Here is a 21,169-nt window from a genome sequence, read left to right on the forward strand (position 1 = left end):
GACCAATCCACGCGGGCGTAGCTGCGGGCATCAGCTATGTAAAGTATTATTTAAATGATACGAAAGCTTGTGAATGAGTTGCCAAACAGCTTTGATATTCTAATAAGTATAAGTGATTTTGTAAAGTGTTGATAGTAAAAAAACCGGCCAAATGCGAGTCAGACTCGCGCACTGAGGGTTCCGAACTCGGGTGATTTTTCCAACATTTTGCACGATAAATCAATAACTATTATACATAAAAATGAATAAAAAACTGTTTTACGATGTACAGGTAAAACCCTTTTATATGATACCCCACTTGGTACTTATAGTTATCTTACTTTGAAAATTAAAACACATTTAATTTTTTTTTTAAATTATGTAACCACAAATTAGGGGTTTTCAGATTTATTCCTTTACGTGTGCTATACGACCTACCTACCTGCCAAACATGATTCTAGGTCAACGGGAAGTACCCTATAGGTTTCTTGACAGACAGACAGACAACAAAGTGATCCTATAAGGCTTGCGTTTTTCCTTTTGAGGTACGGAACCCTAAAAACATACGAGATTCAATTCAAAAATGTTTTTGAAAATTAAGGTTAAATTGTGATTAACCAATCACAAGCGAATTTAGTGGCTCAATGAGATATTAATTGTCTCTGTCATTTGCATGGGATTAGGTGACAGAGAGAGCGATGTACTAACTTCTTTCCGTGGATGAGATAGTAAACTTCTTTGAAAAAGTTTTTAAAACAGTGTTAAAAATCTTAGGTGTTTTATATCAACGGTTTTTAACTAGAAATGGTATCGATTGCAAGACATCTTCTTTTTTAAGGCAAAAAAAAAAATGTAATGCCAATTTTTATGGTGCTTACCATACCTAATTAATCCTTATTTAGTACTAAGTTAAACACTAATAAAGATACGTTTCTTCGTATAAGGTCAGCCTATAATGTTTTTAGTATTCAAATATACGAATAATAAAGTTATTATGCCTAATGCTAGTACCAATGTAAATATTATATCCATACTAATATTATAAATGCGAAAGTGTGTCTGTCTGTCTGTCTGCTACCTTTTCACGGCCCAACAGTTTAACCGATTCTGACGAAATTTGGTACAGGGTCAGCTTACATCCCGGGGACGGACATAGGCTACTTTTTATCCCGGAAAATCAAAGAGTTCCCACGGGATTCCTAAAAATCCATCCGCTTAACCGATTTGTATGAAATTTGCTACCGAGGTAGCTTACGTCCCTGTTATAGCTAATTTCTTAAACTGGACACTTTCAAGTAAAGATTTTTATATAAACCTCTGAGGATGATACTGCCATTGACGCTATTAAAGTGCCATAAGCCTACTTTGTCGTATTAGTTTACAAATTGCGAAAAACCAAATTAAATTTGAAAATTAACATTGTACTAAGTATATCTATATTTATGAACGCAGAATTTTTTCCTCTTTCATTTGATATGGTTCGATACAATAAAAAATTTTTTTGGAGATCTCTGCCTTTTTGGATGTAACATTCGAAAGGTCAATTTTTTTCGTATAAAATGTAGCCTATGTCACCCGGATCATAATAAAGAATCGATTGACACTTCATTCATCAAAATCGGCTCAGTAGTTTAGGCGCTACGGTGGAACACACGTAATACACACACTAACCTAATCAACATAGACTGCTAAAATCATAATAGACTACAGGCCCATGTTGAAAAATGGATGGGTCATATGAACCACCAGGTGACGTATACAGGACGATATAAGAGCATAAAATAATAAGATTCAGCACTATGCCGTCACTTGTAAGCTGTCCAACAGAGTGCTGGTGAGAATTCAAAAGTGCAGGTAGAGTGAGTACATTTTGGTCATATATTTTTGTACGGCATTTTTACCATCGATAGATCCATGAAAAATAATAAGAAAGCGCGCAGTGCCGTAAAAAAATGGTGCGCCACAAAGTCAGTAAATTGTTTGATTTTCTGACCTTTTCCGGGGTAAATTTGGTCATTTAATTCTGTACGGCACTAGTTTCATACTGTTTCAATACAGCCTCTAATCCATTATTCCGCAACGCCGTACGAAAATCATGCGACAAGGGGAAAAAATTGAGGGTAGCAACCCCCTCTCTTTTCGTGGTCCGGGGGGTGATTTGAAAAAGTACGGCTTTGATTCCAAAACATTATCTAGCACTCAAAAGTACTATTAAAAATAATGCCGTCAAAAAATTAGTGTTCATTTGAATGTGTATCAATAATTATCTTAATTTCATGGTATACTTGATTTTTAAAGCTGTAAAATCATTTGACTCTGTACGGCAACTTTTTTTTTAACATGATAGTGTAAAATACTATTGTTGTATAGTATTGCCGTTCAAAAAAAACTGTTCTAAAAAAAATTATAGAGAAATACAAAAACTGAAATTTTTCAAATTATTGCAAAAGTTTAAATATTCATAGATTAATAAAATATAGCAATTTTCTACGCTTTTCCCTTGTTTTAAATAGTATTAAGATAAATAAATTAGGAAAAAAATTTGCCGTACATTTTAATGCAGACCATATCTTTTAGGCTGATGAAAATGACGCTACCATTTTAAGGGTGTAGTACTTTATGGCCATCTGATACTGTACGGCATTAACATATTTTTGAAGAGAATAATTGATAATATGATAAAATCACTATGCCGTCTAACTGAAGTGAACGGGTGTGTATATAATATCCACATCCCCTACAAACCTTTGGACCAACGAAAATGTACGGCATGTAAAAAAATATTATCTATGCATAAAACACTTTCAAAATAAATTAATTTTATGTTGTTTCAAATCACCCCCCGGACCACGGAAAGAAAGGGGGTTGCTACCCCCAATTTTTTCCCCTTGTCGCATGATTTTTGTACGGCGTTGCGGAATAATGGATTAGAGGCTGTATTGAAACAGTATGAAACTAGTGCCGTACAGAATTAAATGACCAAATTTACCCCGGAAAATGTCAGAAAATCAAAAAATTTACTGACTTTGTGGCGCACCATTTTTTTACGGCACTGCGCGCTTTCTTATTATTTTTCATGGATCTATCGATGGTAAAAATGCCGTACAAAAATATATGACCAAAATGTACTCACTCTACCTGCACTTTTGAATTCTCACCAGCACTCTGTTGGACAGCTTACAAGTGACGGCATAGTGCTGAATCTTATTATTTTATGCTCTTATATCGTCCTGTATACGTCACCTGGTGGTTCATATGACCCATCCATTTTTCAACATGGGCCTGTAGTCTATTATGATTTTAGCAGTCTATGTTGATTAGGTTAGTGTGTGTATTACGTGTGTTCCACCGTAGCGCCTAAACTACTGAGCCATGAACCACTCATATGACCCATCCATTTTTGAACATGGGCCTGTAGTCTATAACCCTTCCTTTTGGCTTTGCCGTAGTCGGGTAGTTAAAATCGAACTTGTATTACTCGAATCATTTCCCGAATTAAAAATACAAGAAACTGTCAAAAATCAATCAATTTAATGCTTCTTGATGGAAGAGAGGGGTCTCTCCGTCACTCGCTTCATACAAACGTAGTTCCAATTTCATTTGAATATTAATTAAGCAACCAAAGTCCATGAAATTTTGCAGACATATTCTAGAAACTAATATCTATGTCTGTGGTTTTCCAGATTTCTGTTAAAATATTCGGTTTCAAAGTTACGCGGTATTAAAAATTTAAGTACATACAAATTTTTGAGCCCCTGTAATTTTAAAACTACATATTTTTAGAAAAATCTAAAACACCACAGACACAGATATTAGTTTCTAGAACATGTCTGCAAAATTTCATGGACTTTGGTTGCTTAATATTCAAATGAAATTGGAACTACGATTGTATGAAGCGAGTGACGGAGAGAGCCCTGTTAATGATACCATTGTGCTTGGATGCATATTACTTTTTAAATCAATCATTATTTATGTAAAACATTATTGCAATTCAAAAATCGTTACCTCCAAATATGTATAGTCCGCCATTTTCTTCCGCCATAATTATGTCATGCGGTCAAAGAGATGTCATATTACTAGAGGAGCACATTTCATATATCAGACGTCGAATATGCATAAAGCTTGGTATCAATATGAATAACAATAAATGTTTATTTACAAAAAACTTATGTTGACATTATGGATATATAATTTCGGATCCGGATATGGATATGGATATTGGTAAAAAATAATATCGGTTTCGGTTACGGTAATGGATATTAAATTATTTCGGATTATCCGATAGTTTCGGTTACGGATATTAATTTTTTAAGGAACTGTAAAATGTGAACTGATGAAAGTGTCGCATTCCAGCGGAGTGCACAGTTAATTCGTACGAGTGTAGTATTTAGTTAGACTCCGCCCTATCCGAAACTATCCAAAACTTTTATTACGGATTCAGTTACGGTTACGGATATTTTTTTATTTCGGATATCCGATTGTTTCGGTTACGGATATGGATATCCATAACAACACTAGTTGACATAGGTATGCTTTGGACCCCTAACTCCCAAAAAAGTAAAAACTGTGTCATGGGAGTTCCTTCCCTGTTTTTGTGTAGTGTGGTGTGTGTGTGTGTGTGTGTGTGTGTGTGTGTGTGTGTGTGTGTGTGTGTGTGTGTGTGTGTGTGTGTGTGTGTGTGTGTGTGTGTGTGTATGTGTGTGTGTGTGGGCTGGCAATTATTATGCTTCATCATCATCAGCTTGTGGATGTCCACTGTTGGACATAGGCCTTCCCTATAGAGCGCCACCACACCCGGTCCTCAGCCTTCCTCATCCAGCCACTTCCCGCCAGCCGCTTTATATCGTCGGTCCATCGTGCTGGAGGGCGTCCCACATGTATGTATGTATGTTCGTATCCAGATTCTGTGTGTTCCACCGTAGTGCCTAAACTACAGGGCTGATTTTGATGAATGGGGTATCAATTGATTCGTTGTAAAGGTCCGGGTGGAATAGGCTATATTTTATACGAAAAAATTGACCTAACGGATGTTACATCAAAAAACGGGAGTCCCCAAATATTTTTTTGCTATTGTATCGAGTGGGATGTCAAATGAAAGAGGAGAAAATTCAGAGCTCATGAATATAAATGTACAACAACATTAAAATATACCAAGCGACAGAAAAACAATTTTACTCTAATATTTTAGCGTTTATTAAGATCGCAGTTGGGTTTAAGTTTTCAACTTTATCTTTGGGTAGCCAATCTTTGGGTTTGGGTAGCCATTTATGATTCGTTATTTTAATTGATGCTGTTCTAGAAATACTTCCACTCCATGGTCACTGGTATTTAATGAAACCACCTCCAAAAGACGTTCCGACACACGTAGCAACCTTGCATTGTCAAAATAATATGTGACTGATATGGTTGGTATTGATATTGTAGGTTAGAAGGAAGGCCAGATGTTCATTGAAGAGTAACATTGACAGGTAACTTCGTTATTTGCATAAAATTACCGTTAAGTACCTATTGATTTTTAACCCCCGACCCAAAAAGAGGGGTGTTATAAGTTTGACATGTGTATCTGGCTGTGGCATCGTAGCTCCTAAACTAATGAACCGACTTTAATTTAGTTTTTTTCTTTGAAAGGTGGCTTGATTGAGTGTTCTTGGCTATAATCCAAGAAAATCGGTTCAGCCGTTTGAAAGTTATCAGCTGTTTTCTAGTTACTGTAACCTTCATTTGTCGGAGATGTTATAAATTTTTAATTTACACTTGTTATTACTCTGGCTGATGCTCGCGATTTGGATATAGATTTTTAAAAATCCCGTGGGAAATCATTGATTTTCCGGGATAAAAAGTAGCCTATGTGCTAATTCAGGGTATAATCTATCTCCATTCTAAATTTCAGCCAAATCCGTCCAGTAGTTTTTGCGTGAAAGAGTAACAAACATCCATACTTACATACAAACCTTCGCGTTTATAATATTGAGTAGGATTCTGGCATACGTTTTCCTCACGATGTTTCCTTTAAAGTTAAGAGGGGTCTCTCCGTCACTCGCTTCATACAAACGTAGTTCCAATTTCATTTGAATATTAAGCAACCAAAGTCCATGAAATTTTGGAGACATATTCTAGAAACTAATATCTTATGCCTGTAGTTTTCCAGGTTTCCGTTAAAATATTCCGTTTCAAAGTTACGCGATCTTAAAAATTTACATACATATCTTTGAGCCCCTGTAATTTTAAAACTAAGTACATATTTTTAGAAAAATCTAAAACACCACAGACACAGATAATAGTTTCTAGAATATGTCTGCAAAATTTCATGGACTTTGGTTGCTTAATATTCAAATGAAATTGGAACTACGATTGTATGTAACGAGTGACGGAGAGAGCCCTGTTAATATAATAACCTAATATCTAAGTTAGGTAGTCAAGATTTCCTTAGGCATTTTTTCCGTTTACCAAATAAATTCATTAACAAGTGTAAATTAAAAATTTATAACACCCCCGACAAGTGATAGTTACAGTAACTAGAAAAGAGCTGATAACTTTTTGAACGGCTGAACCGATTGTCTTGAATTATAGCTAAGAACACTCTCGATCAAGCCACCTTTCAAACAAAAAAAACTAAATTAAAATCGGTTACCGGAGCTACGATGCCACAGACACACAGATACACACGTCCAACTTAAAACCCCCCTCTTTTTGGGTCGGGGGTTAAAAAAAACTGATCGACACAGACCCTATTTGTAATGGATGAATCATGTTAAGTTTACTGTCACAATTAATTAAACATAGACAAAACAACATTTTTGCATGTATTTAATTAAAAAATAGCATGCTCAAATATTTGAGTAATTACATTCAATTAGCGCTTCCTTTCGGTACTTAAACGGTAAAATGCAAAAGGAAGAATTGACGTTGGATATTCTCGAACTAAAAAGCCGCGATAGCCTAGTGGTTAAAACGTCCGCTTCTTATTTGGACGGTCGGGGGTTTGATCCGAAGCTATGTGCATTTTAAGTCAGTTTTTACCCGACTGCGGCAAAGCCAAAAGGAAGGTAATGATTTTAGCAGTCTAGTATGTATGTATGTATCCAGATTCTGTGTGTTCCACCGTAGCGACTAAACTACTGGGCCGATTTTGATGAATAAGGTGTCAGTTATGTTCACACGGACCCGTATGAAGCGATTTGCTTCCTCGTTTCTAATACACAGTGCTAGAATATGGAATGCCCTTCCAGCTTCTGTTTTCCTCGCTAGCTATAATATTGGTGCCTTCAAATGAAGAGTGGATAAGCACCTCTGGGCAGGCGCGCTCCATCTTAGGCTGCATCTATACATATAATAAAATTGTAGAAAAGTGGTGTCTGTACAATGGAAATATATAAAAAAAGTAGCAGGGGTTGTTATTATATCGATGCCGAACCCGAAATTGTAATTAATTATTTTTTTGTCTGTTTGTCTGTTTGCCTGTGTGTTTGTGCACGCTAATATCAGAAACGGCTTATTCGATTTAGATACGGTTTTCACTAATATATTTTAGTAAGCTTCACTTAATATTAAGTGTTTATTTCATGTCAATCGGTTCATAAATAAAAAAGTTATGTCAATTTAAAGAATCACGGCGAACATTTTTGACGTACAGAGTACGTACTACACGCCTCGCGCCTGAGCGTCCGTGGCTATATAAAGCGCGCTGATTCCACGCGAACGAAGTCGCGGGCACAGCTAGTCATTTCCTACTTGGTGTGATTGTAGTCAATTGCAAGCCCATTTAGTTAAAAAAAAATATCGATGGCTTTAAGCAATTATTATATCACTTGCTGTTACGGTGAAGTAAAACATCGTGAGGAAACCTGCACGCCAGACTTCGTCTGTGTTGGTGTTAGCTGGCGGGCGTGCTCTGCCTTTTAAGTAATTGAGTGTTTTTTTTTGTTAAAACTGACTGGAAAGCGCTCTAAGGGGGTGCCGTGCGTGTGTCGGCGAGCACCGGCACAGACGGGGTCCATACTTGTATAGTTTAGCTAACTTGTTACAAATAACTACAAACTTGACATTAGCTAATCTTTGTAAAACCAGACGAGAGACAAAAAAAACCTACTAATGAATTCATGACGCTCAAAACAATTAAAATACCTTTCACATGCCTTAGAGACATCATACTTGGACAGATCATATTTAGATGTTACCTAGAGTTAGTCCTTGCATCACCCAAATTGGTGGATATGTTTTAATAAGTAGGTAGATAGTTACAATGTATGATAGTAGTCTTGGGCCGTAGTATTACGTAAGTGTAAATTAAAAATTTTCAACACCCCCGACAAGTGAAGGTTACAGTAACTAGAAAAGAGCTGATAACTTTCAAACGGCTGAACCGATTTTCTTGGATTATAGCTAAGAACACTCTCGGTCAAGCCACCTTTCATAGAAAAAAAAACTAAATTAAAATCGGTTCATTAGTTTAAAGTTACGATGCCACAGACAGATACACAGATACACACGTCGAACTTATAACACCCCTCTTTTTGGGCCGGGGGTTAAAAGCGGTCCTTTCAAGTTCATAGAAGTTTTGTACGAGTTCTTTTCCGCATTCAGCTTTTTGCAGGGTTATCACATTGGTCGAGTTTTAAAGAAATGCTGTAAGTCCAGTGACGGATTAACCCTTAATCAAATTAAGCAATTGCCTAGGGCATCACGTCTGAGGGGGCACCAGAAGAAGCACAAAAAATCCGTCCTTAGGGCATCACGTCTCACTCTCACGTCACCAAAACCCACACCAAAAAAAGTTTCTAGGACTAATTTGAAAATTCGCGCGTTTTAAATTGACATAGAGTCCGACCTAGAGTCATAACCCCACTCCCGCTTGCCTACTTCGAATGCCCCCGAAAGCCGCAAGGCGCATTTCAATAAATAAATAAATTATGCTTTGGTTTTTATTGTTGTCGCACCTTCTCCACTTCTATTAAGTACGTTACATCTATCTCATCATCTTATTTTACAAAAAACTAATGTTTTTAGGCGGTAAAGGTTTTCTAGTTGATATACGGATAGGGGGGCCCACAGGCATGGATTGCTTAAGGCATCATGTAGTCTTAATCCGTCACTGTGTAAGTCCTCATATCTCTCACGGGTATTACGCTACGAGACCCACTATTTACACTTTATCTAACACCTTGTATCTAGGGGAGTTAATGAAAAAAGAAAATGTTTAGTTTTACATATTTATTTACAATTTTTTACACATTTTTTTACAAAAAACCAAAACGCTGAGCAAAAATCAGTTCGAGTTATTTACAATTTCATAAGGTACGTGTAAAATATGGCAGAGACATTGCTAATTTACACAGAATTCTTACAAAACATTAATGTTATTGACATACAATATGGGCGAGTATAATAGCATTCAACTTGAAGATGAATGACATTCATATTTCATACCCAAGCAGCATAGCATTCAATTTGACAGAATGTCATTCAACTTCTGAGCTATGCTGTGTTGGTATAGAGATGAAAGCAATTAAGCCCTATTTCGAAGAGTTGTAAATGTCACAGTGACGTTTTGTGTTGAAGTCTGGCATTAACATATGTCTTGGGTCCGGAAGGCTGGCCTGGGGTCTAAACTGTTCACCAGCAGTATGGGTAGTTGGGGCAAGCAGCCGCGTTGAAGTTGGCCGGGTATTTAGGGGCAATATTAGCGTGGGGGCTGAAACAAAAAATATATATATTGTTAAATATGTAAAAGAAAAAATCTGACTGACTGACTAATCCAGTAACTCACAGCTCTACTGGACGCATCGGGCCGTTTGACATGCAGATAGCTAATATGACGAAGACAAAGGATTTTTGAAAATTCAACCCCTAATGGGCTAAAATAGGGGTCTGAAATTTGTTTAGACAACGCGGACAAAGTCCCTGTCGTAAGCTAGTTTTTTAGTTTTAGCCTACGATTCAATTAGGATTATCAAACGCAGAAAGGTCTGTTCTATTTGAGACATGTTCTTAGACGTGATCCGTCTCTTTCACACCATAACTAATGGGAAAAATTGAAGGAAAGCTTCTTTAGCGTGATGCAATTGTGCTCAGCGCCATCTAGTTTTTAATTAAGTAAACTTGCTCTACTTACTCAGCGGGTGCTACGGGCAGGATGGAGGGGTTGTACACCCACTCGGGGATAGGCTGGCCGTCCGGGGTGAAGCGCGCGAGGGTGTTGGTGTCGCAGAAGGGGTAGTTGGGGCAGATTGCGGGGTGCACGCCGGCCGGGTACTCGCGGGCGAGCGCTACCGCGGCGACGACGCAGACGATGAACTGGGGACAAGTGTTGTTAGTTAGTTAGTTAGTTTCGTGTTTGGTTATCACTACCTCACTGACACTACCCACTATACTTTCATATACCTACTATGTATAATAATATGAATACGAAAGTGTGTTTGTTCGTTCTTCAATGACGTCGCAAACGGTCGACATGATTTTTTGCATGGGTATATAGTTAAAGATGTGAAGAATCACATAGGCCTTAAAAATCCATGGAAACGAATTTTCGGACTCCGGAAAATCAAAGAGTTTCCACGGATTTTTTTAGAACCTAAATCTACGCGGATGATTTTTATCACACTAATATTATAAAGGAGAAAGTTTGTATGTGTGTGTGTGTGTGTGTGTTTGTTACTCCTTCACGCAAAAACTACTGGATGGATTGGGCTGAAATTTAGAATGGAGACAGACTATACCCTGGATTAGCACATAGGCTACTTTTTATCCCGGAAAATCAAAGAGTTCCCACGGGAATTTTAAAAAACCTACATCCACGCGAACGAAGTCGCGGGTATCAGCTAGTAGTTTATAATAAGTAGATTTTTTTTCTTAGTTGCTTTAGACTTTAGATTTTAATTTAGCCACGCTAATAATATATGTCTGGTTCACATTTTTAACCGACTTCAAAAAAAGGAGGAGGTTCTCAATTCGTCGGAATCTTTTTTTTATCTTCAAGGTAGGTACAATATTTCCCTCTAATTCTATTCCACGCAGCTATTAAAAATATGGTACGGAACCCCTTTAGGGCTCGAGTTCAACTCGCACTTGACTGTACTTTCAGTAAAATTAGTAAATAGACGGTATATATTCTGATCGCGTTTACGTACAGTTAAGCGGGGTCTCTCCGTCACTCGCTCCATACAAACGTAGTTCGTCTCTCCACAAAATTCGTCGTACAAAATTCGTCGTACAAACCAGTCATACTCAATGGAATTTTGTAGACACATTCCGGGAACTAATATCTATGCCTGTGGTTTTTCCAGATTTCCTTTAAAATATTCGGTTTCAAAGTTACGCGGTCTTAAAAATTCACATACAAATCTTTGAGCCCCTGTAATTTTAAAACTACATATTTTTAGAAAAATCTAAAACACCAGAGGCACAGATATTAGTTTCTAGAATATGTCTGCAAAATTTCATGGACTTTGGTTGCTTAATGTTCAAATGGAATTGGGACTACGATTGTATGGAGTAAGTGACGGAGAGAGCCGATAGTTCTGTTGAGTCATACTCAGTGCATCCAGTTTAGGCCAGGGACTTATTATTTCCTAACTTATGACTCCTGTACGCATTGACCCAATGGGAGAGCTAAGTTTTTTTATTCAGATACAAGTTACCACTTGGCCTGTAATTTCACCTGGTGGTAAGTGATGATGCAGTCTAAGATGTAAGCGGGCGAACCTAGAAGGGGTATGGCAGTCCGCAGTACCCCTTTGGTTTCTATACGCTAAATTGCTTGGCAGCACGGCTTTGACGGTCGGGTGGTAGCCACGGCCGAAGCCTCCCACCAAACCTTATAATATGATGTATAAGCGCTGATTGCAAATAGGGATATTTCCAATTAATCAAATCATAATATGTAATTTAGAAATTAGATATTATAAATATCAAAATCACTACCGGGAATCAAATCCAGGATCTTCTATTAAAAGTCTCGATAGCTCAACGGTTGAGGAGCGGACTGAATTCCGAAAGGTCGGCGGTTCAAACTTCACCCGTTGCACTATTGTCGCACCCACTCCTGGCACAAGCTTTACGCTTAATTGGAGGGGAAAGGGGAGTATGTCATGATTAGCATGGATAGTATTCTTTAAATAAAGAAAAGACGTTGTCTAAAGTAATCAAAAATGTATGTTTGGATGTTTGTCATACAATTTCACGAATATAAATATGTAATTCTAATTAGTTTCTGAATTTGTAAATTACATTGAACAATGGAATGCAGTTATTCAAAATCAATTGTCATCGAGTAAAGGTCGTCGCACACTACACAGACTCGAGTCCGGCTCGATCCTTATCAGAGTGAATTAGAGTGAGGGAAATCTCGGTTTTAATCCTGACCTGATCAAATATTAGGCTAGGGATGATGTATAATCTTTTTGACGTGACAACGTCTTATAATTCGATAGAGCCGGCTGCACGCACGAAAAAACATGACTCATGCGGCGTTACCTCGCTCTGAGGCGTTCCATGTAAGGCTTGAAGTGCAAGCGAGAGCGCGCAACGACCGACAAAGAAGCACAATCGGCCTTTGTTGTCACGTTCAACTATCGTCAGTAAACCGACTTTACAGACAACCAATTTTTTTTTTAATTTATAGACTAGCGCTAGGTTTCCAACACTGCGCTATCCGATGCGAAATCACCATTCTAACACGTTGGGACCCGAACTGTTATGGTTTTTCGGATAAGTGGAGTCTGTCTAATGTGCGAAGACCTTAAGTATAAAACCGGAATGTAATAAACGACATCTAAACACCGAATTTATAGAATTTATTACTCACAAACGATCTGATAATTACTATGTTATGCCACAGAATATAGTGTAACAAGCTAATGCCCGCGACTTTGTTCCTGTGGATATAGTTTTTTTATAAATCCCGTAGAAACTCATTGATTTATCGGGATAAAAAGTAGCCTATGTGCTAATCCAGGGTATAATCTATCTCCATTCCAAATTTCAGCCCAATCCGTCCAGTAGTTTTTGCGTGATTGAGTAACAAACACCCATACATCCATCCATACATACAAAATTTCGCGTTTATAATATTACTAGCTGATGCCCGCGACTTCGTCCGCGTGGATTTACATTTTTCGAAATCCCGCGGGAACTCTTTGATTTTCCGGGATAAATAGCTTAGTATTAATCCAGGGTATAATCTATCTCCATTCCAAATTTCCAAAGTAGTTTTTGCATGAAAGAGTATCAAACATCCATACTAACTTTCGCCTTTATAATATTACTAGCTATTACCCACGGCTTCGCTCGCGTGACTCAAGGTTTTAATAATAACTCTTTATTCTTTATTTATTTGCATTCATGTTTTACATCATAATAGAAAATAATTATAATATTACAACATGAAGCCCACACGCCCCGTCAGGGCGCTGCAAAGTGATTAGGTACATATAAATAAAATGTCACGTATATAAAAATTAAAAAATAAAAATTAAAAAATGTTATGATTAATGTTATGATGAATTAAAAAATTAAATAATTGAGGATTGTTACAATATTTTTGGTGCAAAGCTTAAGTTATTTTATCATGTGTTAAAGCATGCTATCCTGCGGGAACTGTTTGTTTTTCCCGGATAAAAAGTAGCCTATGTCCTTCCCTGGAATGTATCCTAAGTCCGTACTAAACATTAAAATTGGTTCAGCGGTTGAGCCGTGAAAACGGCTACGTTTTCTGTCTGCCTGCTAAGACAGACAGACACACTTTCGCATTTAAAATATTAGTATGGATCGATTTAGAATAGGTAGTGTAGGCATGTCATGTCGAATACGCGTAGGCTGGCAAACAAACTTGTCGCGGTTTGGTATTTAGATTGTTACTAGCTGACGCCCGCGACTTCGTCCGCTTGGAATTAGTTTTTTCGAAATCCGGGAGAACTCTTTGGTTTGACGGCATAAAAAGTAGCCTATGTGCTAATCTAGGATATTATCTATCTCCATTCCGAATTTCAGCCAAATCCGTCCAGTGAAGGAGTAACAAACATACACACACACACACACACACACACACACATACAAACTTTCGCCTTTATAATATTAGTGTGATGTGAAGTGTGATGACCGATTGTTGTTCAATTATGTACTACTAAAGATGCCCGCGACTTCGTCCGCGTGGATTTAGATTTTTATAGATCCCGTGGGAACTGTTTGATTTTCCGGGATAAATAGTTGCCTATGTCAATAACAGGGACGCAAGCTACCTCGGTATCAAATTTCATGCAAATCGGTTAAGCGGATAGGTTTTTCGGAATCCCGTGGGAACTCTTTGATTTTCCGGGATAAAAATTAGCCTATGTCCGTCTCCGGGATGTAAGCTAACTCTGTACCAAATTTCATTAAAATCGGTTTAGCGGTTGATCCGTGAAAACGTAGCAGACAGACAGACAGACAGACAGACACACTTTCGCATTTATAATGAAAAATCACGCTTTTCAAGGCATACTGCCAAAACTTCTACTCGGGAAGCTTGTGGGTCAACTTTTCAAAAAAGGCCATAGACACCCTAAGGGTGCAGTATAATAATGGTTTTAGGATGCTGTTGGGCTTGCCGCGGTTCTGTTCAGCCTCAGGCATGTTCGCAGACGAGCGGACTGATGACTTCTTTGCAATAATGCGGAAGAAGTCCGCATCACTGCTGAAAAGACTGCGCTCAGGTTCCAACAGCATCCTGAACATGTTTACGAGCAAGATGGACTCACCAATGCTTAAACACATTGTTAAAGTGTTGGTGAGGCCACCTTTGTAAATAATTCTGTCTGTTGCCACGAATATAGTTTAGGTAAGGTACTAACATTAGGTTTTTAAGTGTCTGTATACTAACAAATTGAGCCATAGTTGCTTTAAATAAAAGGATTATTATTATTATTATTATTATTATTATAATATTAGTATGGAGTATGGATTTGTCAACCGTTACTGTGATAGCCTAATCGTAGTGTTAGCTATTAGAGTGAGGGAATTCTCAGTTTGATCCTGAATCCTTGAAATGAATTTAAATGTAGAAACACTCTACAAATATTGTATGTTAAAAAAACCTGGCAAGCGCGAGTCAGAATCGCGCACCGAGGGTTCCGTGCTCGGGTATTTTTTCCGACATTTTGCACTATCGAAAAACTATTATGCATAAAAATAAATAAAAATCTTTTTAGAATATACAGGTCTTTCAGGCCAGCCCTTTCATATGATACCCCACTTGGTATAGTTATCTTACTTTGAAAATAGAAACACATTTTAATTTATTTTTTGTGATGTACCTAACCACAAATTCACAGTTTTCGGATTCTTACCTTTACTTGTGCTATAAGACACCTGCAAATTTCATGATTCTAGGTCAACGGAAAGTACCCTATAGCTTCTTGACAGACACGGCAGACAGACAGACAGACAACAAAGTGATCCTATAAGGGTTCCGTTATTTCTTTTCATAAAAAAGACTTCAAGAAAGGAGTTGGTAAATTCGACGCAAACATTTTTTTTTTAATTTTTTCACCATTTTAAGCCTAAAAAAGTTATTATTTGTTCATGAATGTGTCAGTTTCCAAATATCGTTCTATTATAATGTAATTAGGTAAAAACTAATTATTGTTATGAGTAACAGTGTAGGAGTAAATGGTGCATAACCTTATTGCAATAGATAGGTACGAAATAGGTATTGCTTACGTAAAACACTATTTCGTTGGCGGATTTCGTGAAATGGTCATAATATGTCACAAAATAGACGATTTTTAGGGTTCCTTAGTTTCAATATATAAAAGGTAAAGACCACAGCTCAAACTACTGGGCGAATTGGGCTGTAATTTGGCATGCAGATAGCTATTATGACGTAGACACCCACTAAAGGAGGATTTTTCAAAATTCAACCCCTAAGGGGTAAAATAGGGTTTGAAATTTATGAAGTCCACGCGGACAAAGTCGCGGGCATGTTTGGTTTCTGTATGTCTGTATGTCAAGTAAATCATACTTAAGTAAATAGAAGTAACCCGGAAAACCAAAATGAAGTAAACCGGAAATCCTACGGGAATAATTAATTAATAATTGTAAGTCTGTTAAAAATTGAACTGAAAATACGATTATTCTAATAATAAATAAATTGTTTATAAAATAAAATAAAAATTGTTTATTTTATTTTTATTTTATTAATTACATGAATTTATTTATTTATTTTTGAATACGGAACCCTATCATGTACGTTCCGAGACGAACTTAGCCAGTTATTTTCACAACTTTGTATGGACAAAGAGGCTGACAAATAATAATGATTTGTTTTGTGATAGTTCTATTACATGGTTTAAAGCGATCTTGAATACATAAAAACTAGATTTTAAATTAGATTTTTCTTCATGAGAAAATTTCAAAAGCACAACGAAAATGAGTACCTATCTGTATGTGGCTTTTATCTTTTTTTTTACTCGATTGGGGCAAAGTCAAAAGGAAGGGTTATGATTTTAGCAGTCTATGTATGTTTGTATCAAAATTCTGCGTGTTCCACCGTAGCGCCTAAACTACTGGGCCGATTTTAATGAATGAGGTGTCAATCGATTCGTCGTAAAGGTCCGGGTGTCATAGGCTACATTTTATACGGAAAAATTGACCTAACAGATGTTACATCAAAAAAAGTGGGAGACTCCAAAATTTTGTTTTGCTATTGCATCGAGTGGGATGTCAAATGAAAGAGGAGAAAATTCTGAGTTCATAAATATAAATGTACTACAACATTAAAATATACCAAGCGACAGAAAACAATTTTACTATGATATTTCAGCGTTTATTAAGACGATCGCAGTCGGGTTTTAGTTTTCAACTTTGTCTTGTTTCTTTTTTTTTACTGTTTTTTTTTAATTATAGGTGTCTACCTACTTGTAAATTGGTAAATGTTGCCTCACAAAGCTAACATCCATAACTCTCTTCTGTTTATCTGTTTGTCAAAAAAAAAAAAACATCAAAATTCAAAATGTTGTTGTTCAAAAAAAAATCTACCACTGTCTGTCTGCCTGTCTGTCTTTCAAGACCCGTCAAGGGTATCAAAATCTATACAGGGTACTTCTCATTGAATTAGAATCATGAGGTGTTAATTTCTTATAGCACAAATAAAGGGGATAGTCCGAAAACCGTAACTTTGTGGTTATTCATAAAAAAAATAGTGTTATTTCTTGTACGGAACCATTACGCAACCTTTGTGTACGAGTTCAACTCACACTTCACCGGTACTTCTTGAGCTCAATGCTAATATTAGTATCACAGATTTTCATTTTTCAGGGGCATTAATTGACCTTAGGAAAATTAGCGAACAGATTTTCCTAGCTTAAAAATTACCTATTTTCTTAACTATTTGCTTTTTGAATATAATTATTTGATTTTATTTTTATTAGCCACAAAATTGAATTTGAAAATAAAGTTGTAATTTCATATTGATTATTCCATCGATTTAAATACTATTTAGTCTTCATAATATACATCGCATAAAATTATTTATTTATTTTAATTTAAGTTATTTATTTATAAATAATATTTTTAACAATTAAATAAATTAAATTGTACTAAATTAAAACAAAAAATATATTGATAAGTTTCACCACCAATTCACAGTTTAACGTCTTCACACACATTGCAAAATTTTGATTTGATTTATTTAATTTAATTTAATTTATTTATTAATAATAATAAATAAAGGTCGCTCACCAGTTTAGCGTACATGTTTGTTATCCTCTCGACAAAGTGAGACTGATAATGCGACCCAGTATGCTCACAGTATTTATACTTTTACCGTCTGCCCTATATTATAATTATCATTTTGATATTATGGTACATATCATTTATATGAAATCACACTTCACACTAATATTATAAAGGCGAAAGTTTGTATGTGTGTGTGTGTGTGTATGTTTGTTACTCCTTCACGCAAAAACTACTGGACGGATTGGGCTGTTTAGAATGGAGATAGATTATATTCTGGATTAGCACATAGGCTACTTTTTATCCCGGAAAATCAGAGTTCCCACGGGATTTTTAAAAAACTACATCCACGCGAACGAAGTTGCGGGCATCAGCTAGTACGGTACTAAAAATGGAATGTTTTCCCTTATTAAAGTATCAAGATTGTTTTCTTTTGGAATTGCTTTTGCATTTATATGGAGCGAGATATAGCTTGAATTGAAATTCTTGATATTCGATCGTTTACGATTGAAATTCGTGTGGAATGCAAACTTTTATGAATGAACAATTAATAGGCGAACGTTTTTCTGTCTGTTTGCTAACCCCCGACCCAAAAAGAGGGGAGTTATAAGTTTGACGTGTGTATCCGTGTATCTGTCTGTGCATCGTAGCTCCTAAACTAATGAACCGATTTTAATTTAGTTTTTTTTGTTTGAAAGGTGGCTTGATCGAGAGTGTAGAGCTATAATCCAAGAAAATCGGTTCAGCCGTTTGGAAGTTATCAGCTTTTTTCTAGTTACTGTAAACTTCACTTGTCGGGGGTGTTATAAATTTTTAATTTACACTTGTTCACGGTCTATCCGTTTAACCGACTTGGACGAACATTGGTACATCTTCCATTGGTATCGGGAAACGAACCTTGGACTTCCTAGTCCTCATAAGACTATAGTAGGTACTTAGACGCTTACCACTTTGCCATAGTGGTGGTTAAAATTAATAGCGGTGTCCTTTGGAAAGTGCTTAATTTGACTATTAAAATATGCCTCTAGGCTAATACACAGTTTATTTATTTACAATTATTTTTAAATAATAAATGTCAAACGTGTTAGTTAAATTTCAATCAAGAGGGGTCTCTCCGTCGCTTGCTCCATACAAACGTAGTTCCAATTTCATTTGAATATTAAGCAACCAAAGTCCACGAAATTTTGCAGGCATTTTCTGGAAACTAATATCTATGCCTATGGTTTTCCAGATTTCTGTTAAAATATTCGGTTTCAAAGTTACGCGGTCTTAAAAATTCACATACAAATCTTTGATCCCTTGTAATTTTAAAACTATGTACATATTTTCAGAAAAATCTAAAACACCACAGGCACGGATTAATATTCAAATGAAATTGGAACTACGATTGTATGGAGTAAGTGACGGAGAAAGCCCTGTTAAAATACTTGTACGAAGCATTACGATTTTATTAGCTTTGAATTAATTTGCTTTTTCCATTGATAGCGTAGTAGAAGGCGTCCGCATTCTATTTAAAAGGTCGGGGGTTCGATCCCGGGCATGCACTTATAACTTTTAATTATAAATATCACTTGCTTTAACGGTGAGGAAAACATTGTGAGGAAACCTGCCTGAGAGAATTTTAGAGTTCTGTACCTCAAAAAGAAAAACGGAATCCTTGTAGGATCACTTTGTTGTCTGTCTGTCAGTCCGTCCGTCCGTCGTGTCTGTCAAGAAACCTATAGGGTACTTCCCGTTGACCTAGAATCAGGAAATTTGGCAGGTAGGTAGGTCTTATAGCACAAGTACAGGAATAAATCTGAAAACCGTGAATTTGTGGTTACATTGTTTAAAAAAAAATTAAAATGTGTTTTAATTTTTAAAGTAAGATAACTATACCAAGTGGGGTATAAGAAAGGGCTTTACCTGTACATCCTAAAACAGATTTTTGCTTATTTTTATGTATAACTAGCTGATGCCCGCGACTTCGTTCGCGTGGATGTAGGTTTTTTAAAATTCCCGTGGGAACTCTTTGATTTTCCGGGATAAAAAGTAGCCTATGTGCTAATCCAGGGTATAATCTATTTCCATTCTAAATTTCAGCCCAATCCGTCCAGTAATTTTTGCGTGAAGGAGTAACAAACATACACACACACACACATACAAACTTTCTCCTTTATAATATTAGTGTGATAGTTTTTCATTTATCGTGCAAAATGTTGGAAAAACACCCGAGTACGGAACCCTCAGTGCGCGAATCTGACTCGCACTTGGCCGGTTTTATAATATTCAGTATAGACTATGGATATAACTTGAAATACGATCTACATTATAGAATTAGATCATGGAATTACTACTTTTTGTGAATACATACTTGTTATTATATCAAAAGTGTCATACCTACTTACTGTTTTTGCGACATTTTTTTGTAAACCAATAAGACGTGAAGGAAGTTGTTTTTGTTTGTTTATTTTTATCTATAAATAACGATTGACATACCTACCTATATCCTACGGAATTTTGCGTCTCTTTTTAGGGTTCCGTAGCGCAAGGTTGCCAACAACGGAACCCTATTCCTAAGCCTGAGATCTAGAGTAGAGTTTATTTCTATATATTTATCTAGAGTGAATTTGCTCAGACCTAAGAGGGCTCTCTCCGTCACTCGCTCCATACAAACGTAGTTCCAATTTCATTTGAATATTAAGCAACCGAAGTCCATGAAATTTTGTAAACATATTCTGGAAACTAATATCTATGCCTGTAGTTTTCCAGATTTCAGTTAAAATATTCGGTTTCTAAGTTACGCGGTCTTAAAAATTCACATACAAATCTTTGAGCCCCTGTAATTTTAAATCTACATATGTTTAGAAAAATCTAAAACACCACAGACACAGATATTAGTTTCTAGAATATGTCTGCAAAATTTCATGGACTTTGGTTGATTAATATTCAAATGAAATTGGGACGTTAGGACTGTATGCAGTAAGTGACGGAGAGAGCCCTGTTAAGCTTCAGTTAAAACGAGACGGTTTTATGTCAGCAGTATAGCGCTGTCTCGTTTTAACCAAAGTCAAAGTGCGGTCTATAGATCTTAACCTAAGACTCTGATGTCCATCCGTCCGTCTGTCTGTCAGTGGGCTATATCTCGTGAACCGTAATAGATAGAAACTTGAAATTTACACAGAATGTGTATTTCTATTGCCGCTATAAAAACAAATACTAAAAATTTCAAAATGGTTGCTATGAAAATTAAAAAAAAAAAGTGTTAAATCTTGTACGTACGAAACGATTTGCTTCCCCGTTTCTAATCCGAACCGCTAGGATATAGAACGCCTTCCGGCATCAGTTTTCCCTTCCACTTTTAATATGGGTACCTTCAAGTCAAGAGTGAATAGGCAACTTCTAGGCAAGCGCGCTTTATCTTAGGCTGCATCATCACTTGCTAGCAAGTCTGATTGCAGCCAAGCGCTAGTCTATAAATAAAATATAGTACGGAACCTTTCGT

General features: G+C 36.5%; 1 protein-coding gene across 1 annotated transcript; it reads right to left on the reverse strand.

Annotated features, from left to right (window-relative positions):
- Nucleotides 1-9,174: 9,174 nt before the first annotated feature.
- On the reverse strand, nt 9,175-17,813 carry LOC123879070 (cuticle protein 1-like). Its single transcript, XM_045926579.1, has 3 exons — nt 17,692-17,813; nt 10,091-10,272; nt 9,175-9,670 (listed from the first exon to the last, which is right to left on the reverse strand). Exons 1-3 carry the CDS (start codon nt 17,704-17,706, stop codon nt 9,592-9,594), a joined length of 276 nt encoding a protein of 91 aa, XP_045782535.1. The 5' UTR covers nt 17,707-17,813; the 3' UTR covers nt 9,175-9,591.
- Between the last annotated feature and the right edge of the window lie 3,356 nt (nt 17,814-21,169).

This window comes from Maniola jurtina, chromosome 27 (genome assembly GCF_905333055.1).
Source record: "Maniola jurtina chromosome 27, ilManJurt1.1, whole genome shotgun sequence".
Lineage (NCBI taxonomy): Eukaryota > Metazoa > Arthropoda > Insecta > Lepidoptera > Nymphalidae > Maniola > Maniola jurtina.

What these genes read in the sequence shown, in the direction of transcription:
- LOC123879070 (XM_045926579.1), bottom strand. An exon ending in CTGCCCGTAGCACCCGCTGA is followed by an intron (nt 9,671 to 10,090) that starts GTAAGTAGAGCA and finishes TTTTTGTTTCAG; the next exon opens with CCCCCACGCTAATATTGCCC.